This window comes from Rhincodon typus, chromosome 1 (assembly GCF_021869965.1).
Source record: "Rhincodon typus isolate 14 chromosome 1, sRhiTyp1.1, whole genome shotgun sequence".
Classification (NCBI taxonomy): domain Eukaryota; kingdom Metazoa; phylum Chordata; class Chondrichthyes; order Orectolobiformes; family Rhincodontidae; genus Rhincodon; species Rhincodon typus.
This window is the reverse complement of record NC_063332.1, coordinates 117,783,739-117,807,947: the sequence shown is the minus strand read 5'-3', so window position 1 is coordinate 117,807,947 and position 24,209 is coordinate 117,783,739. Positions and strand designations below refer to the sequence as shown.

At 39.7% G+C, this 24,209-nt stretch overlaps 2 protein-coding genes across 6 annotated transcripts in view; both read right to left on the bottom strand.

Moving 5' to 3' along the window:
- The window catches only part of ap1ar (adaptor related protein complex 1 associated regulatory protein), a 69,423-nt gene extending 53,999 nt beyond the window's left edge, over positions 1-15,424 (bottom strand). For 3 of the 5 annotated variants that reach the window (XM_048601389.1, XM_048601402.1, XM_048601413.1), the window contains exon 1: positions 62-126. In XM_048601389.1, coding sequence (XP_048457346.1) covers positions 62-111 — 50 coding nt within the window. In that variant the 5' untranslated portion in view covers positions 112-126. Of the gene's footprint in view, positions 1-61; positions 127-14,500 lie in introns of those variants that run through there. The other 2 variants (XM_048601396.1, XM_048601407.1) reach the window with 1 other exon arrangement.
- Positions 1-24,209, bottom strand: part of LOC109936240 (protein ZGRF1) — a 446,880-nt gene that overhangs the window by 307,318 nt on the left and 115,353 nt on the right. The gene's annotated exons all lie outside the window — the stretch shown is intronic.

Sequence of the window (24,209 nt, the reverse complement as noted above, 5' to 3'; positions counted from 1 at the left end):
GACACACACTGCCAGAGCTGGTGGTGGAAGCAGACACACACTGCCAGCATTCAAGCAGCACCTGTAAGTGAAGACATCTTTTGTATGGAAGGACAAAATATACTGGCACATGGTTGGCAGGTCTGTTCCTATGCTGTATTGTTCTTTGTAATATGATCAGCTGCTAACCACTGCAACAATATCTGGAATTAAAATTTGTAAAGAATCAGACATCAGGGGCTGTAATTGTACAGGGAACCTTCTCCTAATGACAATCTCCAATCACAGATAACTACTGTATAGCGTCCTATGCATGCTCATGTTCCAAGTGCAGTTGGGTGCCTGTGTATCCGCCAAGATGCATTATTAAGAAAGCTGCAAAGCTTCACCAGGGCATCGGCTGGAGTCAGGTTCAAAACGAGAAAACGGCAGCAACTAAGAGAGGGTCAGTAACACTGTGGGCTTCACACTCCGGTATGGTAGCTACTTTGAAGAATCGAGTCAGTATTGTCCTGAGATTTACTATTTAAATGGACAAGCACACTACAGGTAGTTAGTAGTTCATAATTTGCAAGCATCCATAGTTTGTATCTGTCACATGCATATTTAGGACTGATAATCAGTATCCTTTTAGTTTTCAAGTGTCTGATTATATAGGTTTCACTATAAATATTTGCGCTTTAGACAAATTAATAGATATTAATTTGTGGTGGTTTTGTGGCTCTGTAGATAGCACTTCCACCTCTGAGCCAAAAGTTCCGGGTTCAAATCCCGCTCCAGGACATGTTGCCATGGAAGAACAGAAAATGTTCAAACATGCTGATAATCCTCTCAACACTTGCCTCATTATTCCCCAAGGGAAAAGAAATGAGTGAAGATATGCAACAAACTAATTTAAGGAAAACGGTCTCAAGACGTCACCAGTTAACCACTTACAAATGAATTCAAACATGTCCTTATCAAATATCAATGCTCCTGACTTCCTTTTAGTGACTATGGAATCTTTACTCTGGTCGTTTAGCTGCTGTCAGAATAAAAATAAATAGCTAAGCTGCTTGAGCAGATTTTATTATGGGACTTTTGCTACAATATGATGTAAGCAGAATAGGTCTTAATTTTTAGAGGATCCCTTTCAGTATAGAGAAGAAAGTCAAGCAGTTCTGCAGTTACCGATTGCTATGCACTGTTGGAATGTACATGATCAGATATTAACTGAGAACGGCCTCCAAGAACTATAGCCTTCAAGATAAAATTGACATCTAGGAGGTATAGCTTAAACACCACATCTTCAATGTGAATCAACAGTTTCTCCCATAACCCAAGTTATTTTTTGTGGTCCATTTATTCAAAATATAAAAATGATTTCAATTAAAAATTTACTGTGAATATTAACTTACTATGAAAAGTACTTTCCCCCTCTCGCCAAACTGCAGTCTCCCATCAGGCTGCTTTATTATTTTCAAATTAGACCTAGAAAGTTAGATGCTTACATTAACCTTTAAATGAATTCTTCCAGAAGACCAGTGTTACTGTTTCCCTATGGTACAATTTTATGGAGTGGATTTACTTCTCACCACTCCTTTCAACTCGCCTCAAAGGCGCTGTCTGGCAAAACAATTGGGTCTGGCTACTCGATCAAGTGGCTAGAAGTGTTAATCAATTTTGCCACTAAAGTCAATTTCCATTAAAAGTAGGCAGTATCTGAGAAGAGAAAATAGCAATTAGTATTGGAGGCGATGACTCATGATGATGTAGTGGGCAGTAGGCTAGGCTCAATGATGTCCAAAGACATTTCCCAGCTCATGCTTCCCACCATCATTAGTTAAGATGTGGGCATATTCACTGATAATTGCAGTGTTAGGTTACGGGCACAACTTCTCAGATACCAAAGCAGTCTGTGTCCATGTGATAAACATCATCCAATATTTAACTAATAAGTGGCAAACAACATTCACACACACAATGCATGATATGATCACGTTCAACAAGACAATGTCTAACCTTTCCCAACCCCTGCTTGGAAATTCATACAGATAGAAACAAAGTTAATCTTTCATTATGACCCAATTTGAATTTGAAATCAGGAAGAGAGAGACCCTGTCTTGGCTGTCACCACAGGGTAGAAGAGATAAAAGATCTCGGTATAAAAATCCACCACTCAAAAATGTGCAAACCTCCAAAACTGAAGCAAGTTAAAGATGAGACCAGCAAAGAGGGTGAGTTACAGATTTCCTCTCATAAGCGACTCAGAGATGACCTGATAAGATACAGCAAATAGACGGCAATAGAAATAGCTCAATATCATCACATTAACCAAGCCAACTCATTAAAAGTGAAAATGAACATATCTGCAGGAAGTGTCACCTGAGCTCCAGGTTTCAGAATCTGAGGGGTGACTGGAGTCACTGCTGTGCACCTGCAAGGTGGAGTCTACCTTGACAGTACATTTGAGGAATGGTCATACTACAGGTTAAAAGGCGCATAAGCAGTGAGGGAAGGAGAGAATACCAGGCAGACTACAAAAACTAGGAAGGCAGGGCAGGAGTCCCCTGCAAATATTTTAGCTTCAGATTCAATAAATTTGCCTGCTGTTCATTGTGTTTTTACAGTTGTACAAAGTAAGCAACAATATATGTTGTCCTATCAATGTACACTAATAGGTTTTAAAGTTGGATTTCACATGGCCCTCAACTTTCTGCTCATCAGCTGTGTTTATTTTTAAAATTGATGAACCAGGACACAATAAATCAATTGGTTTAAACAAAGAATGAAAAGAATGCACATACCAACAGCACTTTCCATGTCCTTGTGATGCTCCAAGACATTAGTCAGGTAAGTGCTTTTAAAATGCAGTCAGTATTTTAACTTGTATAAAGAAACAGAAATGAGCTATTTGACCAGGTAATTTGTTTTTGGTGGCACCGATTGTTACCAGGAATAATAGTCAAGGATTGCTGGCAATTTTCTAAGAGGGCATTCTGCACCTTGATATAATGTGACATCATCAAGATGGCACTGTCTCTTAATACTACTGTGAGCCATCAGGTGATATGCTCAAGATTCTGCAGTCAGGCTTGAATCCAAATCTAACTCAAAGTCAGAATACAACTGTAACAATTTATATTATACTGGCAATCATGTAGGGTAGAGTATGATTGTCCCCCATAAGGGCATCTATTTAAATGGTTTTCAGGTGGCTGAAGAGGTCAATCCAGGATCCACAGATTCTATTGCAATTTGGACATTGGTGAGTGGGAATAGATATTTGAGATGTTGGTAGATGGGCCTTTCTGTTGTTCTGTCTCTCCTTGCACAAAAGTCACTTCTGTTCAGCACCGCGATGGAGATTGTTTCCGTGGCGTATAGCTTCCAGCTGGATTATGGTTCTCCAGTGATTCCAGTTTGTAGCGATGCCCTCCCGGTTGTTGATGTTGATCCAGATGTTGTTATCTTTGAAGCATTTTCTACGGCCATGAGGAGTATACTGACCTTGCTTCAGCTGGGAGCACGTGATCTGTTTTGGGAGGATGACATTGCCAGTCCATTACAGTTGCTTTTGAATTATGGTGGTGGTGGTGATGATGTTAGCCTCCTCCAAGACGTTGGTGTTAGTGCACTTGTCTTCCCAGGTGATCCACAGGATTTTTCGTAGTGATTTCTGGTGGTGTTGTTCCAGGACTTTAAAAAGGTGCCTACGGTAGGAGTCCATGTTTCAGCTCCACATAGCAGTGTGGGAAGGACAATGGCTTTGTAGACAAGCAGCCTAGTCTGGGCTTGGTCTTCAAACACCGTTCTTCTGTGCCGGGCATAGGGTCCGCTGGTACAGCTCAAATGGAGTTGTATTTCTGCGTTGATGTTGCCCTTGAAAGAAAGCTGTTGAGGTACGGAAGGTGATCCACATTTTCAAAGGGATGGTTTGTTGACCCTTATTGTAGGAGGGATGGAGGAACTTTTGGGTGGTGGTTAATGGAGTATTAGAGTCTTTTTTTACGTTAAGGGTTAGGCCTAGGAGCTTATATACCTTGACAAAGATATCCAAGATGCACTGCAGATCTTCCGCAGAGCGTGCTGTGATGGAGTTGTCGTCAGCAAATTGAAGTTGGAAGACTGAGGGAGTGGAGACATCGCCCTTGGCCTTGAACCTATTTAGGCTGATCAGGCTGCCGTTCATATGGTAAATGACTTGAATTCCCTTGAGCAGGTTTTGGCCAGTGAGATGGAGGCAGATGGTGAACAGGGTGGGTGAGATGATGCAGCCCTGCCTGATCCCCGTATCCACAGTGAAAACCTCAGACTCCAATGCATAGCTGCTAAGTGCTGCTAAGTGACATGTCATGCAGCAGCCTCAGCATCAGGATCATGATGAACTTATCAGGGCAGCCGCATCGTGATAACCGCCAGGCTTTCTGGCAGGCACTAACTACGTAAAGGCCTTAGTTAGGTAAATGACAGCCATGTAAAGTGATTGCTTCTGTTCCTGACATGTTTCTTGTAACTGGCGTGCTGCAAAGGTCATGTCTGTTGTTCCTCTGGAAGGCTTAAAGCCACACTGCGATTCAGGGAGCATTTCCTCAGATAGTGGCAGACGCCGATTGGCAAGAACACATGCAAATACTTTGTCAGTGGTTGTCAGAAAGGAGATGCCTCTAATTCCCACAGTCAGCCTGTCACCCTTTATGAACATGGTCACAATCAGAGCATCCTTGAGCTCCGAGGGGAGTTCTTCTTTGAGCCAAATCTTCAAGACCAAAGCTCTTGGGTATGCATAGAGCTGCAGATCAATCTCCTTTGGGAACTCTGGGGAATCCCATCAGAACCAACATGCTTGTTGTTTCTTAGGCTCCTATGGCATTTTGCACTTTGGTCGCACTGGGAGGTTCTCTCATGTCACCTTGCATGGGTCTCTGGGGAATTTGGTTGATGATTTCCAAGTTAACATTAGCATTAGGGTTGAGGGGTTCTTGGAAATACTCTCTCCAGCGGGTGTTCATTGCCTCTTTGCCCTGTAGCAGTTTTTTGTCCATCTTTGGACCGTAGAGGGTTTAGACCTCAGTAGCTTGGACCGTGTACTGCCTTAGTGGAACTGAAGCAGCATTTTGTCATTGGCATCTGCCAGCTGCTGGATTTCCAAGGCCTTTGGTTTTTTAAGCTCCCTTACCCTCTTCCAGACAACTTACACAATAAAATGGTAATAAAAAATTGTCTCTGAAAAAAACGCTCTACTTTCCATTTCACACCTGACATTGCCTTTTGTCAGTTAATTTAAGGGTTTCTGGGATTGCGTCATATTTGCATTTACAGCATAAATGAAACGGGTTGGCTACAATTCTCTGCACAGAAAGATCACACACAGACACAGGGAAACATTATTTGGGTTTCACGTTGAATTGTTTTTTCAGTGGGTCACAAAGCCTAAAATTCCCAAGTGGAACTTTGTTAATGATACTGCCCACAAGCTGACCAGAAAGTGGGCTCACTTCTCAATATTTTGTCTGCACTGATATGTTTGGGAGTAAACATACACCTAATATCCCAACCAGACAGTAACACAGAATCAGGAGCACATATGCTGCATTTGTAAATAATCCTTTTCTACAGTTTAGGAAATGCTCTGCAAAGTCATTCAAAGAAAAAAATAAATACATGTACTGTGCCTGACCATGCTTGTAACTTCACTTTGTTATTTCAGAGACTCGAAAGGAATCCTGAATCACTTCCATGGAAGAGCCAAAACGTACTTTAAAAGTTGATAAATTTTAAACATGAGTGTATCGTGGCATACTCACCTTCATAGCTTATCAGGTATTGTTCCAAACCTTGAACAATCTGACAGATCATTTACTCTTACATATTTAACATCTTTATTCAAGGTTTTGAATTATGAATGGCGGGACAGTTGGAGGAGATCTGTCCTTTCAATTACCCAAACAAGCGCATTAAAAGCCTGCCTAAACGTAGTCTTATTCCAACGTGTGCTGAGAGTTTTCTTCTGTTCATCAAATGACCAGGAGGGAATCAGTTGTTTAACACTTTCTCCCATTCAACAGCTCTGCAGGTTACTTCACGTTAATTTTGAGGGGTGTAGATTAGAGTGGCAATAATTCAAGGTTTGGATCTTTGTGACTTAGATTATTAGAGGGTACCCATAACTATCTAGATTTTTCTTTGTACAAACTTGGATAATGCGGTGGTGAAGTGATGTTGAACCCATACTATTCAGTGAACTACTTAAATGAGCTAGAGGCAACTTGAGTCCATTATAGCAAAGTATTCTTTTAGGAATTTGTTGCTCAGGAAACAGAACTTGTACAGCTGAAATGATTGTCGTGGCTGTTAAATCTTCACCTTTCAGATAAAAGAGGAACAAGGAGTGGTAATCTGCAATTATAAGATATTTTTCTTGATTGCGCGTGAATAAATTGGCACCCACAGTATGTTATGATCAGAGTGATACTTCAGTAATTATCATCTTGTTCTGCTATGTATCCCTGTACTTCAGGCATACATTGCACAAAGACACCATGCTTTTGACGGCTTTGTGGATACCTATCCAGCAGTCAGGTGACGTGACTCTGAACTTACACTTTTCCATTCAAAGGTGACCTTCATCTATCTTCCGGGGAAGTCCTCACTGCATCATTTTAGTTATGATTATCCTGGATTCAGCTAATCAAACTTCATCTTCCAGTGTGAGGTAATTTTTGTTAGGCCAATACGGTCATGTTGCTGGCTTTTTTTGGTCATATCTCATCAGGCCATCCCGTGTTCACCTGCTGAGAAAACATCTCTAATTCTTCATCTTTGCTGGTCTCTTCTTTAATGTGAATCAGTTTTGGAGGTTTTAAGTTTAATATACCTTGATCTTTTATCTCCTTTTTCTCCTGTGGTTACAACAAAGACAGTATCTGCTCACTCGCACCATTTCTCTTCCTGATTTATATCTCAAAATTAAATTGAAACTGACACTTCAAGAACAACATCTGCTTTCTTGCCTGTGGTCTGCACAGATTTTTCTTATAATCTGTTCTAGTGAGTAATAATCACTTCCACCATTACCCCTCTGCCCTAGAGATATGCATGAAGCTTCTCATCTCTACACAACTACCAAAATCTTGCCGATGTTGGCATGTCTAGTCTCAGCACTCACATGCAAAGATGTAACTTCATTTATTGTTTTTGGTCTTGTCAAGGGCTGATCTGTGCTTTGGTAGCAGCATTAACTTGCAGAATGGCCGGTTTCTCTAATAGAATTTGACAGAATTGCCTCCTTGTATATTAGTTCTTTTTGAGTTGTGGCAACTTTTACGGGACTCTGACCACTGTTACTTAACAGCTTCTCTCATCAGCTCTTGCAAGTTTACTGTGCTTTGATGTATGAGGCATAAAATAACACATTCTCAGTCCTTAGACATGTCTTGGAGCTTCTATCCGAGATAGCGTGAATTCCCCCCCCGCCCCCCGAGACTCAGCTCAACTCCATCAGCTCGGAGTACCATCCCATTACCTTTGCAATGCATTTCTCTTTGTTTAGCTTGATTCCAGCTTTCTTGGGTCTCTCTAGGTCTCCATGTACATGGTGGACTGGATCTTTTCCTTCTACTCCATAGATCTGGATATCATCAACTTTGTTAAATACTTCTTTGCAGCCCACATATGTCATGTCAGTTTTGTGCTAGAACCAGTATTGGCCAAGGCCAAATGATAGAACAATTTGTACAAAAGGGCACACTGACTATCATTAACAGCAAAGACTTCTCATCAAGCTTCACCTTACAGTCACTATTTCTCATTCTTCTTTATTGCTCAAGATTATTGGTACCATGCAAACTCTTAGCGTCCATTTAGCTCCTCCTTCACTACAAGAGAGTTTACCCATTTTGTAGAGTCTATGACTTGGGTAATGACTTTTTCTTTTTTTGGGAGATCTTCACAAGATTTCCTTTTACTTCTATTGGTTCTTTAATCAATTCTTTCACAATTGGATGACAATGTTCACTATCAGACATCATTCATTGGGTAATAATTTTCAGGAAAGATTCTGAGAGAGATGTTACTTCATGCTCCAGAATCAGTCTTTTGTTTCAGATTTATGGCTCTGGGCCTATTGTTCATCCTCATCCTGACTGAATGGTCATATGAATGGCTTTTTCTCTGGGAATTGTTAGATTCTGCTACTTTATGCAAATATATAGTTCTGATATCCATTATGTTCTTAATCTCATTGGCATCTTCTAGGATATGGATGTTTTTGTTTCTTTCCCTTCTGATTCACCCAGTTACCTTGCTTCTGTTAAGTCCTTTACTGTCTTTTCCCCTTGTTCTGCATATCTTTCCCTTGTGATTGGGCTATCCACAAACTATGCACTTTGATCCATACAGCGAGCTCCGTGAACCTATGACTGTCCACAGCTTCTGCACATCTTTCTTTATCTGGTGTGCTTTCGTTTGTTTCTATTTCACTGCATCAACCCTGATACCTTTTTCTTGACTTAGTTCAAGGTTAACCACTTATATAGCCAGCACCTTCACCCGCTTGCTCATGGATTCATGTGCTCTGACATGGCCTGCGATATTGAGCTTGACCTCTCCAAACAAATCTTTGTACTTTGTCATGTGCACAGTCCTGGATGAGCTGATTAATCAGCTTCCTTGAATTTACATTTTCTGGTTGCATTTTTCAATCTTAAGACATTATCAATAGGTTCATCTGGTTCCTGCCTCAGGCAATGAAATCATTTCAGCAAGTCTAATAATTTGACTGACTGATTATGTGTGCTGAATATTTCAGTTAGTTGGCATTTTATTGTCATCATGCCTTCATCTTCCAAATACTAAATGAATTTAGCACTTTCTCTCCTGTCCCCAAAAGGATGTAGTTGACACTGTCCTCTTCATTACATCCTTTTAAAAAGCTACTGAACATCAGCGTGCACTTCTGTTCAAACCTGTCAAGCGCCTTCATAACATCATCTAATCATCATGGGTTGGAGCATTCATTATTGTGGCTGCTGCCATTTAGGTTTTATACGATTCAGTTTCCTTCCCTCTCCGTCGCACTATTTCACGTTGACCTTTCTCAATTTAATTCAATATTAAATGTGCTTTGGTCTTACTCATTGACACCTGCTGCCACCACTTCTAGTACACAGAAGTTCAAAATAAACACAGAGTTTTGGACTCAATTAGAATCATAGAATCCCTACAGTGTGGAAACAGGCCCTTCGGCCCAACAAGTCCACACCGAACCCTCAGAGCATCCCACCCAGACCCAGCCCGCTATAACCCACCTAATCTACACCTCCCTGAGCACTACAGGCAAATTAGCACGGCCAATCCACTTAACCTGCACATTTTTGGACCTTGGGAGGAAACCAGAGTACCTGGAGGAAACCTATGCAGACACGGGGAGAATGTGCAAACTCCACACAGACAGTTGCCCGAGGCTGGAATCAAACCCGGGTCCCTGGCGCTATGAGGCAGCACTGCTAACCACTGTGCCACCGTGCCGCCCCAATTGCTGGGTCTTCACAGAATGCATTTCTTCCTGCTTTTCCCCATGACTGGTGGATGGACAAATTGCTGCTCAGCACTGGATTGCAATAAATATGGTACCCAGGATACCCACATTACAATTAGTTCTTCACGACTACTATAACAACACAAAGCGCTCGTTCAAATGACCACCCGAGTACTGCAGCCTCCCTAGTCCCCACCATTTCAGATTATAAAAGGTAAAATATGGGCAAGTGGTAGTTGAAAGTTTCCCCTCCCTCCTGTATCTTTTAAAATAACCATGTTATAGGCCTTTAAATATCTGAAAGTCAAGGATCATTGCTTGTCATCACAAGCTTCAAAAGAACTACAAACTTAATCTGCAGCAGAGCAATAGCTGCTTGAACAGCATGAATTCTTGACAAGTATTAGCCATACATTACAAACCATATTATTAAAAAAAACTTAAAAATTAAAATTTTTGTTTTCACATTTGTAGATGGGTTTGTCAGTATGCAATGCCTGCATTTATTATACTGTCAGAGCTACTAGAGACTGCCTTCTGTTGCAGAAATGTCTCAGATCTATGGATGAAATAGTGGAGCAGGGATTAGTGACTGCAGCATAGCAGTCCTCTGGACTTAGCCTTTTAAATGATTGCATACAGCAACACCGTTTAAAGTAAGCGCCCCAAATTGAGCATTCTGGTAGACCACGATAAGCAGTGGTTGAAAAATGTTTTGAATATTTGTGTGCAGCTGTAAGGGAAAAGCTGTTCACCCATGATTAATTCATACCATACCTTGAACTTAATTCACTAACTGTTCCAGTAAAAGTGCAGTGTGACCTGTAGTAACTGGTGATATACAAACACTGATAAGATTTTTGCGGTCACATTAGATCCACATTGTTGGCATCTAGCCCCAGTATTTACCAGTACAGATTTAACTTCACCCATCCAAGTTCTGAATATATTGAACAGAATCAATGCAAGTTGACAGTGCATTACTGATTAGTATACACTCACACAACACATTGCTGTTAGTGCCCAGAATATCTACCAAAATATTTAAACTGATAGCAACAAGCTTGTAAAGTACCAGAAGTAGGACGTCAGGCATGTTTAGCAACATTTGCCAAGATATAGTTTTTATTTAAATCAACCAGCTGGAGAGTGTTTCAACACACCTCTGTAGCCCTCACATCCTGAGGTGGGATTTGGACAGAGACCTTCTGATCCAGGTGTAGGAACTGTATCACTTTTCCACAAGGTCCAATAAGATACGAAAATATTCATTTTTCTTACTTCCAACTAGCATCAAAAGCTAAAGACTGCTCCACTGAAAAGAGTCTACTGATATTAAGTGGTTACATTCCCTCAATGACATTGTATCAAACCAGTACTCCAAGGAAAGATAACCACTGCATTTGTAAACACTCTTATGAACTGGCAGAACAATGTAAAATTAGGTCTAAACTTGGTTCTATTTAGTGGAGTGACTTCACAGCATAATATTTTCCAGCTGCGTTTTAAGCTGACGGGAGCTTCCTAGTTTGAGAGATGTTGCAGATGAGCGCTTGAAGCCAAAGCTGACATCAGTACTGCAACAATAAATTCAGCAAATGGACTGTTGTCTAGTTTGAATGGCACTCCTTGGGTGATATTCTATATATAGAGTTAAATGTTAATAATTGAAGTGGCAGATTCTGATTTGGGCAGTTTTGTATCACAATATTATTTTGTACCTGCTGGGGCAATTTAATATATCCTTTGAGATTTTTAAAAAAAATCAATAGACACATTGATAACATTTCCAGGCAAATCATGTTTGACTAACTTGATTTGAGTGTTTGATGTGATAACAGATGACAGATGAGCACAGTATAGCTAATGTTATGTACTGAACTTTTAAAAGACATTTAACAAAGTACACTTAATTGTTGTGTTTTGTAAATTGAACTCCATGGAATAAATGGGCAGTGGCAGCATGGATGCAAAATTGAGAGGAGTTGTAAATAGAGCTGAACACTGCAGCCACCAGCAAACATCCCCACATCCGACCTAATGATAGAGCAGACGAAGATGTTTGGGCCGAGGACACAACCCTGAGGAACTCCAGCAGTGGTGTCTTGGAGCATGATATTTATACTCCAACAAATCAACATCAGCCACCTTTACGCCAACTGTGATTCCAGCGATAAGGAAGTTGTATTACAGCGATAGCTGTCATTGTCCTCCCTGCAGCTGGTTTGACTTCAACTTTATCAAGGCTTTTTTGATGTCACACTGGGTTGTTATCAAGTGCATATGTGAAAAAGTGAAATTATCTGAAATTTAGCATGTTAGCCTATGTTTGAACCAAGGTTGTAATGAGGATTCCAGTTAGACAAGACATTGATACGACACTAACGCATACCCTCTCGACTTTTTCATTAAACTCCCTTGTAATAAATGATAACATTCCTTTACTTTCCCCAATTACATGCTGCACCTGCATATTAGTATACCTTGATTCATGCATGAGGATACTGTAGCATTCAACCATTTCTTATGTCACATGGAGAAGATCAAATTTGCTTTAGTGATGAAGGAGACCTCAAGTCCAGGGAGAGATGGAACATCCACTCAGCATTTCTGATGGATGGCTACAAATATTTCAACCACGTTTCTTGCACTTAAATGCTGGGCTCTACCGCCAAAAGATGGGAATGCCTATGGACTCTTCTCTACATTTTCTTTATGATTTTGATTTCAATTTTGGTTAGAAGGAAGTACTTACAGTTTGGATTACACTCATATTTTGATTAAGGAATAATTCATGTCTGTCAATCTGATCTGGTATGATCTCAGAAGTCACTTATAATTGCCTGTGATGCTAATGAGTTTTTATACACATACACAAAATGAAATGCTATGAATTCAAACTCACTCCACAGTGTTAATTGATTCGAAATAACAGAAACTATAAACTAAGAGATATATTAAGATTGGTTATCAACTACACATTCAACATTTCTCTTCCCCCAGTTCCAGCAATTCTCTCTTTATAGATATTTTTAATCAACTTATTCAGATGAGTTATTACATAACTTTGGGGCAGGTTGGACTTGAACCCCAGCCTTATGGTTCAAAAGGCTGGGACACTACCACTATGCCATGAGGCCCAATTCTCTCTGTATATATCTTGACATCAATTTATAATAAACTGTTACCCTCCTAACCTTATCAGTTGTTGTGTTAATGCATAGCATTAAAAAAGCTCGTGATGCAGTACCCCGATCTTGGTGTCAAAAGATAGAGATCCAAGTCTCATCTCAGCTTGTGATGGCCATTGAGGTGTCATAACATGTCCAGAGAAGTCAATACAAAAAAAAACAGCAGCAGCTAACATCCAGGCAATACATTTATTTAAATGTCAATTCTCAATGTCAGGCAGTTTTAATGTTAAATGCTGACAGTAACTTCCTGCTGTCATGTTTTTCTAACAAGAAAGAATGGTGGACCATTCAACTCCACTATTCTGCTCCTCCATTTGTTAGATAATGGCTGATACGATTGTAACTTCAAACCCATACTGCTGTCTACCCAGATAGCCTTGCACTCCTTTGTATAACCAAGAATCTATCCAGCTATCTTAAAAATATTCAAAGATTCTACTCCCACAATTTTTTCAAGAAAGGTGTTCCAAAGACTTTCAATCCTCAGAAAATCTTTTGTCTCATCACTGTTTTAAACGGGCAACTCCTTACTTTTAAGCAGTGACCTCTTGGCTCCAGATTTCCCAACATCATATAATAAATCAACATACTCTCTGACTACATTATATCGTTTTTTTGTACCAATGGAACAAAGTCCATTGCTGGTAAGAACAGTAGACCAAGTGACATGTATCAGAGCATTTGCTCCGATTGTGATGGCAACATACATTGGAAGAGCTTTGTGCCAAAAGCACGCCTGCCAACTTAAAAGGAAGTCCTGGATAATATTGGGAAGATAATAGACTTTGTAAAAGAACAAACATGAACTCCAGGATATTTTTCTGCTTGAATAAAATGGGAATTGAGCCGTTTGAGCTATTGTTCCACAGGGAGGTTCAATGGCTATCACATAGCAAGGTCTTCACTCATTTGTTTTTTAAACAGTTAAGTTCAAATAAAAGTTACTCTTCAAAGACAGTTTATTTCTGTCCTATTTCATTGTCTAACATGGCCTGGATCTCAAAGCTTGGCTGCTTGTCAGACATGTATTCTCATTATATCAGGGACTTCAACCACTAAAGGCAATCACCCGCAATGTCCAGGATAAAATTGAGTCAATGACTCCAACAAAAAAAAGCAGACAGTTTGCGCTTGCTTTTTGGAGAAAAACACCACTAAAATATTCGCAAATATTTGTGAATTCCTGGAAACAAATGAACTACTGTTTCAGGGTAGTGTTAGAGCAAGCAACATCTCACCAAATTGGCAAAGTAATTACACGATTACTTGCTTTTGATGGGAAACCTAAACATTACCTTGTTAAATTTTTTCACAATACCTACGCTACAAAACACATTAGTAACAGAAGCAGCAAACAATCCAGACATCACAACTGACGGCCAACTCAAAATCATTTTTCACTCAAGGGGGAGTTGGTCAAATTTGGCCCCAAGTGGGAAAAAATATTTTCCAAATCGTCAGATGGGGCTGTCAAGGTTTTGCTACAGCTTATCTTTGCGAAATTACATTTTTATCTCATTCACTGGGAATAAAATCAAAAAATCATAAAAGCCTTTGTGTAGAAAGGAACTTGCAACAAATATCGTTTGTACTCGTAAAAGTCGAGTTTTTTTAAACTTAAGGTTAAATTTATGGGGTCGTCTATTACATGGATATTACTTTTGAGGGGCTGAAATTCATGCTACATTCCAAAAGTACCGTATCATTAGTAGAAGCTGAATTGATCGCTCATCGAATAAGGGAGAAAAACACAATGAATTACGGTACCGGTAATTACCGGATAAAGACAATAGAAACAAAAATGAATTACTGGTAGATAATCGTCCTCTGTGCCGTCCAATGCATTTGAAACTCCACATTTCTTTAATGATTTGAAAGTAGTGTCAGCTTTTATTTCCTTCCATGAATCAATGATGGAGTGATGGCAGTGATGGAGCCCGCATACTGCTTCTCTTGTGTATGACTTTTTCCTCCATCTCACATTCAGTTATTCCACTTCATTCTCATCATGTCCTTAAATGGCATATCGATACTAACATCCATTGGTTGCAAAACTACTTTATATGTCCGCTGGGAATTACAGCTATGTCAGCGTTATGTGATCGGATGTCACATACAACATTCTTCACTAGGTGTGATCTAAACTAGTCCCAGACGAGCGAACTCTTCCTTGCGCAGTCCACCAGATCGTAAGTTCCAAACTTCCTTTATCCATTTTCTACATCCACCTTCATCGATCCAGCCTTGTGGATGCATATGGATGACAATTCCTTTTGGAAAGTTCTCCTCTGGCTAAGTCTTTCCCTTGAAAACAACCATTGGTTTTAACTTAGTGCCATCAGCCATACAAGAACTAAAGTAAATTTACTTTTCCCCATGTCCAGTTGTTTTTCTCCTTTTTAGTTCAGTTTGATTCTCCTGCATGTCAAGAGTGCTAGGCGTTTCATCCATGTTCTAATGTGTGATAACTCGCAGCCTTCCTTCTGCTGATTTCTGATTACAAACTGGTGAAACTGTAATATGTTTTCTTCGCGTTCAGCAGGCATCTTTTGTGTAATCTTAGTTGTCTGCTGAAGTACTAAATCATTCCTTCTCATGAACCTTGTGCACCATCCAGCGCTTGCCTTAAAATCTGAAATTCCATCCTTCTTTGATTCGTTTTGTGCATGAATTCGGATGGCTTCAAGACTAACATTGCTTCCATTTTGACAATTTTCAAGTACCCATTCAACAACCTTTTATTCCTCCAATTGTGGCCACTTGCTAGGTTAACCTCTGTTGGCACACTTTCGTTTTGGCATTGTCTGAAGTTGGTTCGATATTTTTCTCCAGTCTCTCAAGTTTCTCTGAAACATAAAATTCTCTTGCTGCTACAGAGTTTTGTCTTCTCTGCTACTTCAATAACTTTCATTTTATATGCTGCTGTATATATTTTATTTCTTTCCAGAGGGCATTTCTACACAAAATGATGAAGAAATTTCAAAACCTCAGCTAGGTATATGACTGTATTCCTCAAGTACCTGACTCTGACTTGATGGGTGCTAACCTTCCACGCCAAATTCTTCTGGTTCCCTCCATTTTCCCTTGTCTACTGTTGTTTTAGTTTGACTCTCATACAGTCTCACCGATCATTTCCTCATCGTAACATTTACTGGAATGTACAGGACAACTCAGAAAATGTTGATCTCTTATCTGTGAAGAACTAGGGTAAACTTTTACACAAGATATTTGGAAAATTCAAGACTTTTTTGGCCAAAAACAGGGGATCGACTTTTACATGAGATCAACTTTTACTCTAGTATGGTATCTACTCGAAGGTACGTCAAATGTTTGAACACACATATACCTGTAACATTAATGGCTCCTTTTAATGAGTTGTTGTTCAATGTCCAAGCACTACACAAACTATTAAAACTGTCTGCGAGTTGTGAGAAATGGGGAGTTGGTTAATCTAGGTATGCAACACACAAAGTTTGGGAATCTCCATTCAAGAGATTTATGCTGTTGGAAATTGTATGCTGGTGCCATAATATAGAATTCAAACACATTTAAGTCTACTCTTTCACATTATTATTATTTTAATACTAGTGGTACTTCACTTATGGCAAAGATCAAACAAAACAACAAAAATAAGTCCACTATGGACAATGCGTGAAACAGACCGACAAAAGATCGGCAACTTCCTCTTGCACGATGGTCAAATTTTTGTTCCACTAACTTAAACAGATGTGAGAATTTGACATCAAAAATAGGCTGCCAATTCACACACAAGTTGTGCTGCAATATTGGTATCCATCAATTCTTTGCGTTAAAAGTTCATAGCTTAGTTTATGACCTGGATGGAGTAAACAGCTTGCACCATGAGATAAATAATGTCCAATCATAATGTCGATAAGATTTTATGAATATTTCTAACAAAATTCTAATGGAGTTAAATACAACAGTAAAGCTGCACAAGACAAGTTATAGCAGCAGCATGTAATATTATCAGTACCACAATTAAGGAGCAGGAATCTCACACACACACACACACGCATGCACCCCCTATACACACACATACATAGGTATGTTCTCCCTCTCTCAGTAGTATCTGGCTGAGAAGAGCTTTTGAGCGTAAAATGCAATTCATCTTTTTTGTAAATAAAACCAAATATCTCTCTTTCAGTTGAAAGAGAATTCAACAGTTTGGAGAATGCAGACATCTCAATTTAGAAAACTAGCAAAAGTACTTTAGGTTTTCAATAAGTAACTGAAAGGCCTTTTAACAATATTAACATTTGTCTTAATTTTATTACGATTGAATACAGTGTCCACTTGAAAACAGGAGGCATTTTCATTCTGGAGTTGGTGCAGATAACCCAGATAACTCATCCCCAGTTTCAAAAGTCTGAATACGAGGGGGTACTGAATAAAATTGAGCTAAAATGGAAGCATTAAAGGGAGCACAATTTTTTCTGAAGAAGGGTCTAGGCCTGAAATGTCAGCTTTCCTGCTCCTCTGATGCTGCTTGGCCTGCTGCGTTCATCCAGCTCTGCACCTTGTTATCTCACAATTTTAAAGTTATTAGGTCAAAAGGAACTGATTGAGCAATTAATATTAAAATAGCAGCTAGTAAGCTAAATTCAGATCAACTTAAGCCAAATTCATATTGTACAGCTTCTGAGAATGGCAATTAAGACCTAGCACAAAAAGAAAACTGGCTCAGTCAATGCATCTATCCAGAACATGCCATTTCACATACACAGACAATAGATAACACATCAGAGCAAGAAACCTGCTGTCACGTGTTGGAGTGACATCATTTCTGGGGCACTTAGCAGGTTAACATGCAAATCATTCATGTGCAGAGAGCTTGTGATGCGAGGGCCAGGAAGAGAAATAGAGACACACAGCAAGCAAGCGCATACAGCAGCGACAACACAAGAAAAAGCAACTTTCTACATATAATGCCATCTAAATTTCAAGTAAATAGGAATCAGAAAAATATATTTATCCCATGGGTTTTTTTCTATTAAATTGGCAGACGGGTTACAACTATTTCAAGTTATTTTTGGGACCTGAATCAGCAGATGGTTCTATGCGTTAAAAGGGACATTTTTCAGAATTGTAATGGAAAGGACATTTGGATCATTTAAGAAACAAATGTAGCTGTAAAACAATTTCATCCTTCTCGTTTGGTGAATGGAGATGGCCAAATGACCTTCCTCAATCATAATTACCTTGTGGTTTTGTATGACAGTTCAATTTCCATAGAAACAGCATTTATGCAGAAGCTGAAAATGCTGAAACATTCCAAAACACTAGTTTTATATTACAGATGATATTTTCCATTATGAAAAGCAGTTTTAGAAAAATACCGGTAATAGAGAAGGCACTGGCAAACCCATAGGGAACAGAAATTGTCGACACCTTCTGAAATAAGTATTGGAACATCTGAAAGAGGAATCCAGTTTTCAGATACTCAAGCATTCATCTTCTTACTTCCGTTCCACAGAAACCCATTTCTACAACTGTATGAAGCAAAATTGTTACAATGTCAAGTATGTGTCAATGTTACACAAGCTTTAGCAAATGCAAGCCTTTGTGTTGAGCTGCATTATTCAACTTCAGCTGTGAGACAACAGGAACGCCACATTTGATGTCAGAGTTCTTTGGCCTGAGCATATAAGATTACTGTCCAGTTACTCCCGCTGATATTTTGTGCAGCTGGGAATCTAAAGACAGCACTCGATTTGTGTTTGCCCTCCACAGCCGAGGACTCCCAAGTCACTCTGTGGCTCAGATTTTCAAAGCATTCTCCCTTTTGGAAAATAGTCTATGCCTCTATCTTCCTACTAAAGTGCATTACTTCACATTATATTTCCCACACTTTCCCACATTATATTCCATCTGCCACTTTTTAGCCCACTCTCCAAGCCTGTCCAGGTCCTTCGGCAGCCTCCCCATCTCCGCAGCACTACTTGTTCCTTCATCTATCTTTGTGTCATCCCTTCAGAGGAAATGGTATGTCTTTCAGTATTTGTTCCAAAAACTGAGAAACTTTGCAGCATCACTTCTGCAGAAAGTGAAAATGATGTGAGATATCAATACACATTTATCAAAATGTGCTGGTGACATGATAACAATATCAGTTCAACCATTATTGTACAAGTATACCAGAACTCTTGCTGTCCTTGATAAGTTGTGGATGATTACGTACATGTTGGGGAAAGTGCTTCTGTGGGAGTGCCTTTTGGAAAGGTTTAGAAATAAAGCAACTTCTTTTTGTTTACATATTCCTACAGTAACTAAAATTTGAACAAATAAGACTCCACAGGTCTAAAATCCATTTTTTTTTTTTCTTTATTTGTTTGTGGGAATGTGGACATTGCTGGCTAGGCCAGCATTTATTGCCATTTCTAAATTACCCGAGAGAAGATAGTTGTGAGCTGCCTTCATTAACAGGTTCAGTCCTTAGGGTTTGGTGACACTTACAGTAATGAGTTCCAACACTCAGACTCAGTGACATTAAAGAAATGACGATATAGATCCAAGCTAGGCTGGTGTGCAACTTGGAGGGGAACTTGTAGATTGTGTGCATCTACTGACCTTATCCTTCTAGGTCAGAAAGGTTGCAGGTTTGGAAGGAGTGTCAGCAAGTAGCTGCAGTGAAGCTGGTACATACTGCTGCGACTGTGTCAGTGAAGGGACTGAGTGTTTGAAGTTGGTGGACGCGTGTCAGTTTTGACCAAAGTGGAGTTACCTTCTACAGTGTTGTTGGAACTGGACTTATCCAGTCAAGTGGGGAGTGTTTCATCACACACCCGACCTGTGCCTTGTAGATGGTGGACAGGCTTTCTGAATACAGCTGATGAGTTGATCGCCGCAGCATTCACAACCTGTAACCTGTTCTTGTAGCTATAGTATTTATAGATATTTTCCAATCAAGCTGTTCAGAAAGGTTATTCCACTTTGAACCCAGATCTCCCAGCTTAGAGATGGTGATACCACCCCTGCACTACATGAGCCCACCCGCAGTATTTATATGCCTAGTCCAGTTTTCTTTCTCATCACCAATAACCGTCAGGATGGTGATGGAGAATTCAGTGATGGTAATGCCAAGGGGAAATGGTTAGATTCTCTCTTCTGGGCAATGGTCATTATCCAACATTTGCATGGCACGAATGTTACTTACCACTTGTCAGCCTAAGCCTGAATGCTGCCCAGGTCTTGCTGCATTTGGACATGGACAGCTTCAGTATCTGAGGAGTCATGAGTGGTACTGAACATTGCACAATCATTGGTGAACATTCCCACTTCTGACCCTATGATGGAGGGAGTGTTATTGATGAAGCAACTGAACATGGTTGAGCCCAAGACACTACTTTGAAGAATTCCTGTAGTAACATGCTGGGGCTGAAATTATTGAATTCTAACAATCACTGAGTGACCCTGACAGACCACAAATTAGGCACCAGTGAGCAGATTGTTACTGAACAAGTGCATTTGATAGCTCTGTTGATGACAAATTCCATCACTTAGTTGATGACTGAGTAGGTGAATGGGTGCCACCAGCCCAGTTGGATTTGTTCTGCTTTCCGAGTACAGGATATACCTGAGCAATCTTCCACATTGCTCAGTAGATGCCAGTATTTCAGTTATCCCGGGACAGCTTGGGTAGAGGCACAACTAGTTCTGGAGCTCAAGTCTTCAACACCATTGCCGCTATATAATCAGGGGCCCATGCTCTTTGCTGTATCCAGAGATTTGAGCTATGTGATTTCACATGGAGTAAATTTAATTGGCTTAAGACTGGTTTGCTGGCAAACTCAGGAGGAGACTGAGATCAAACACTTTGCACTTCTGGCTGAAGATGGAATTAAACTTAAATTTTAAAATTTGCATTACACAGATAGGGTGATTAAGAAGGTGTTTAGCATACTTGCCCTCATTGCTCAGACATTTGAGTCTAGGAGTTGGGACGTTATGTTGAGATTGCACAGGACGTTGGTGAGACCTCTCCTGGAGTACGGTGTCCAGTTCTGGTCACACTGTTACAGGAAAGATATTATTCAGATAGAGCAGATTCAGAAGAGACTTACCAAGATGCTGCCAGGAATGCAGGGTTTGAGTTATAAGGAGAGGCTGGATCGGGTGGGACCTTTTTTACTGGAGTGTTGGAGGTTGAGAGGCGGCCTTAAAGAGGTTTATGAAATCATGAAGAGTACAGATAAGGTGAATGGCAAGTGTGGGAAAAGAGTGGTTGTCACCCAACTTTCACCTGATGAAATTATATTTCCTGGGTCTGGACTCAATACCAAGATTCCAAGGGAAACTGCCTCTGAACTGATACACCACTGTGCTGCACCCTGTCCTGTCCCACTGGCAGGACAGATCAAAGAGTGGTGCCTGGGGTATTGTCTGTAAGGTATGATTCACTTGTCAGATTTCCCAGTTTTGGTACAAGCTACAAGATGTTGGAAGACTTTGCAGGATTGATAGGGCTGAGTTTGATTGGCCATTTTGGTACCTCAGTTGATGCCAAGTGGTCTTGCTGAGCCATCCCACATGGAAGTTAAGAAATTCATTTCATTACCCTGCTCTAAACCAGGTAAGAAAGCAGTTTTCTTCTTTAAAGTACATTAGTGAAACAGATAGGTTTTTATAACCACAAGTTTCATCATCACCATTAGACTAGCTTTTGATTTCAGATTTATTAACTGAAGTCAAATTTGAACCCTTATTCCCAGAGCATTAGCTTGTGTCTCTGAACTGCTTTCACAGTGACAAAATTACTATACCACCACCTCTCCCTCAATAATTTTCAGCAAGAAAGTTATTTGGTAATAAATTAAGAGGTACCACATATTTAATAGGTATTTAGTATTGAAATGCACAAGTCCTAACATTCTCTGACAAGCTTATTTATAATCTGAAGTACAACTTCATGTCTTTTAAAGTAGTGTAATGCTAAGTCAGACGTCAAGGTGCTGTTTGTGAAAAGCATTTGGAAGAATAAATTTAGGCAGGAATTTTTGGATTCCCATAGCTAAATTGCAGTAGTTGGATGTTTCTGTCCTATTTCGATGTAAATAATATTAAGTGCTGTTAGTATCAGCATCATTTCTACAGTAAAAATTCAGGTAAATGAGCATTTGTGAAATTTTCTCATCGTTAGAATACACCATTTGTATTGGGGTAGATGCACTGAATGTGCCACCTTATTTCAGTTGGGCAACCATGGAATTGTTTGAAAGGTTGGTTTAATACCTAGGGAACTATAGGCTGCAAGACTTGCTATATAAAACTTGTTTATTTGATTTTGAACAAATATATATTAAATTATAAAATTTCATACTGATGTGCCAGCATTTTGTCATTGTGCTAAATGGGTGACGGAAGATGTGCAATGACAACAGTGAGAAGGGTGGGGGCTGGATCCAGTCAAAGTTTCAGATTAACAGACTATCGCAGGTGTAAGGTAGCTCAGGGGAGGAAGATGGCAAATTATCCAGCCACAATTGAAAGAGACAGGTTTGAGTCGCAATTGCAGACAGGAATCTAAACAATCCCACAACCTAATTATAGAGGGAAAGCAAAGTATCTCACAAAGCCTTAAAAGAGCATTCTTTTTTAACTCTGAGAATCTTGGTATTGCTGGCTATGCCAACACTTACTAATCACAACTACTGCCCTTGAGAAGGTGGTAATAAGGTATCTTCTGGAATACTATTGAGTGGCTTGCTAAACCATTTCAAAGAGTCAGATAGTTAGGAGTCAATCACATGACTGAGAGTTTGGTGTTGCAAATCAACTGATCAGGTTAAGGATGGGAGATTTCCATGGAGACAATTAGAACCAGATGAATTTTTATGATAATCTGGTAGTCACATGGTGTCCATTACTACTAACAGCTTTTTAATCCCAGATTTATTAGAATAACTGCATTTAAATTCCCAAATTACCATGGTGGGATTCAAACACATACTGCTAAATCATTTATTCAGGCTCAAAAGCACTATGCAACTGCAGCCTGTATGAAGGGTCGGCATGAAAGGCAAGCATAATGATCACTGCACGATCTGACGCATTAAAATTAACACCCAGGATGGACAACATGATAATTTGAAACTCAGAACTAAAGCTTGACAAGTCCCCTGAAAATCTGATGACCTGCATCACAGGATCTTCGAGAAGTAGCTGCTCAGATTGGTGCATTGGTTGTACTTTTCCAAAATTTCCTTGACTCTGGAAAGAGCCCTTCAGATCAAAAAATGAGTGAATGTAACAGTTCTATTCAAAAGGAGGAGGGATATAGACAGTAAGAAACTACAGGCCAAAGAACCTAATGTTTGTTATGAAGAAAATATGAAAATACATTCTGGAGATTACAGCAGGGCACTACGAAATTCCTAATGAAATCAGGCAGTCAACATGTTTTTGTGAAATGGAAATCACTTTTGACTAATTTATATAAAAAAAGTTTTCAGGAAATAATAAGCAATTGGATGAAGGGTAACCTATGAGGTGGTATATTTGGATTTCCAAAGGCATTTGATAAATTGACACAAAGATTAAAATGTAAAGTAACAGCTCATGGTGATAACACATTGGTTGGAAAGCAGAGGATAGGGATAAAAACCTCATTTTCAGGTTGGCAAACTGTAGTGAGTAGAGTGCCTCAGGGACCAATGCTATGGTGTCAACTATTTACAATTGATATAACTTGGAGGAAGGGACTTACTTTATGTCTGCTAAATTTGTTAATGACAAAGTTGGGTAAGCAAGTAAGTTCAAGAGAACATGGGAAGCTGCAAAATAATATAGGTAGGTTAAGCAAGCAGGTGAAAAATAAATATACTGTCAGAAAATGTGAACTTGCCCACTTAGCCAAGAATAGAAAAACAGTACACTATTTAAATTGAGAGAGACTGCAGAATCCTGTGGTACTGAGGGATTTAAGTAACCTGGTACATGAAACATAAGAGAGCGTGCAGGTACAGTATGCAATTAAGATAATAATTGGAACATTGTCATCATTTTTTGCAAGTAGAATGGAATATAAAAGTAGGGTCATTTTACTACACTGGTATGGGGCATTGTTGAAACCATACCTGTCCTATGTGAAGATATGATTTCCTCATTTAAAAGGCCTAATTACATTAGACAGTTTGGACAAAGCTCACTCAACTAATTCCTGCAACAAGGAGATTATCTAATGAGAAGACACTGCACGGTCAGATTGGACCAGTATTCAATGGAGATGCGATCTGAATGAAATATACAAGATCCTGTGGGACCAAATGGGGTGAACACTAAAATGAAGAATGCCTTTGTGGGAGACAGCAGAACTAGGGCACACACTTTAAAGCTTTAAAGGAATCTCCCATTTAAAACTGACATGATAAGATTTTGGAGATAGTAGGAACTGCAGATGCTGGAGAATCCGAGACAACAAGGTGCAGGGCTGGATGAACACAGCAGGCCAAGCAGCATCATAGGAGCAGAGAGGCTGACGTTTCGGGCCTAGACCCTTCATC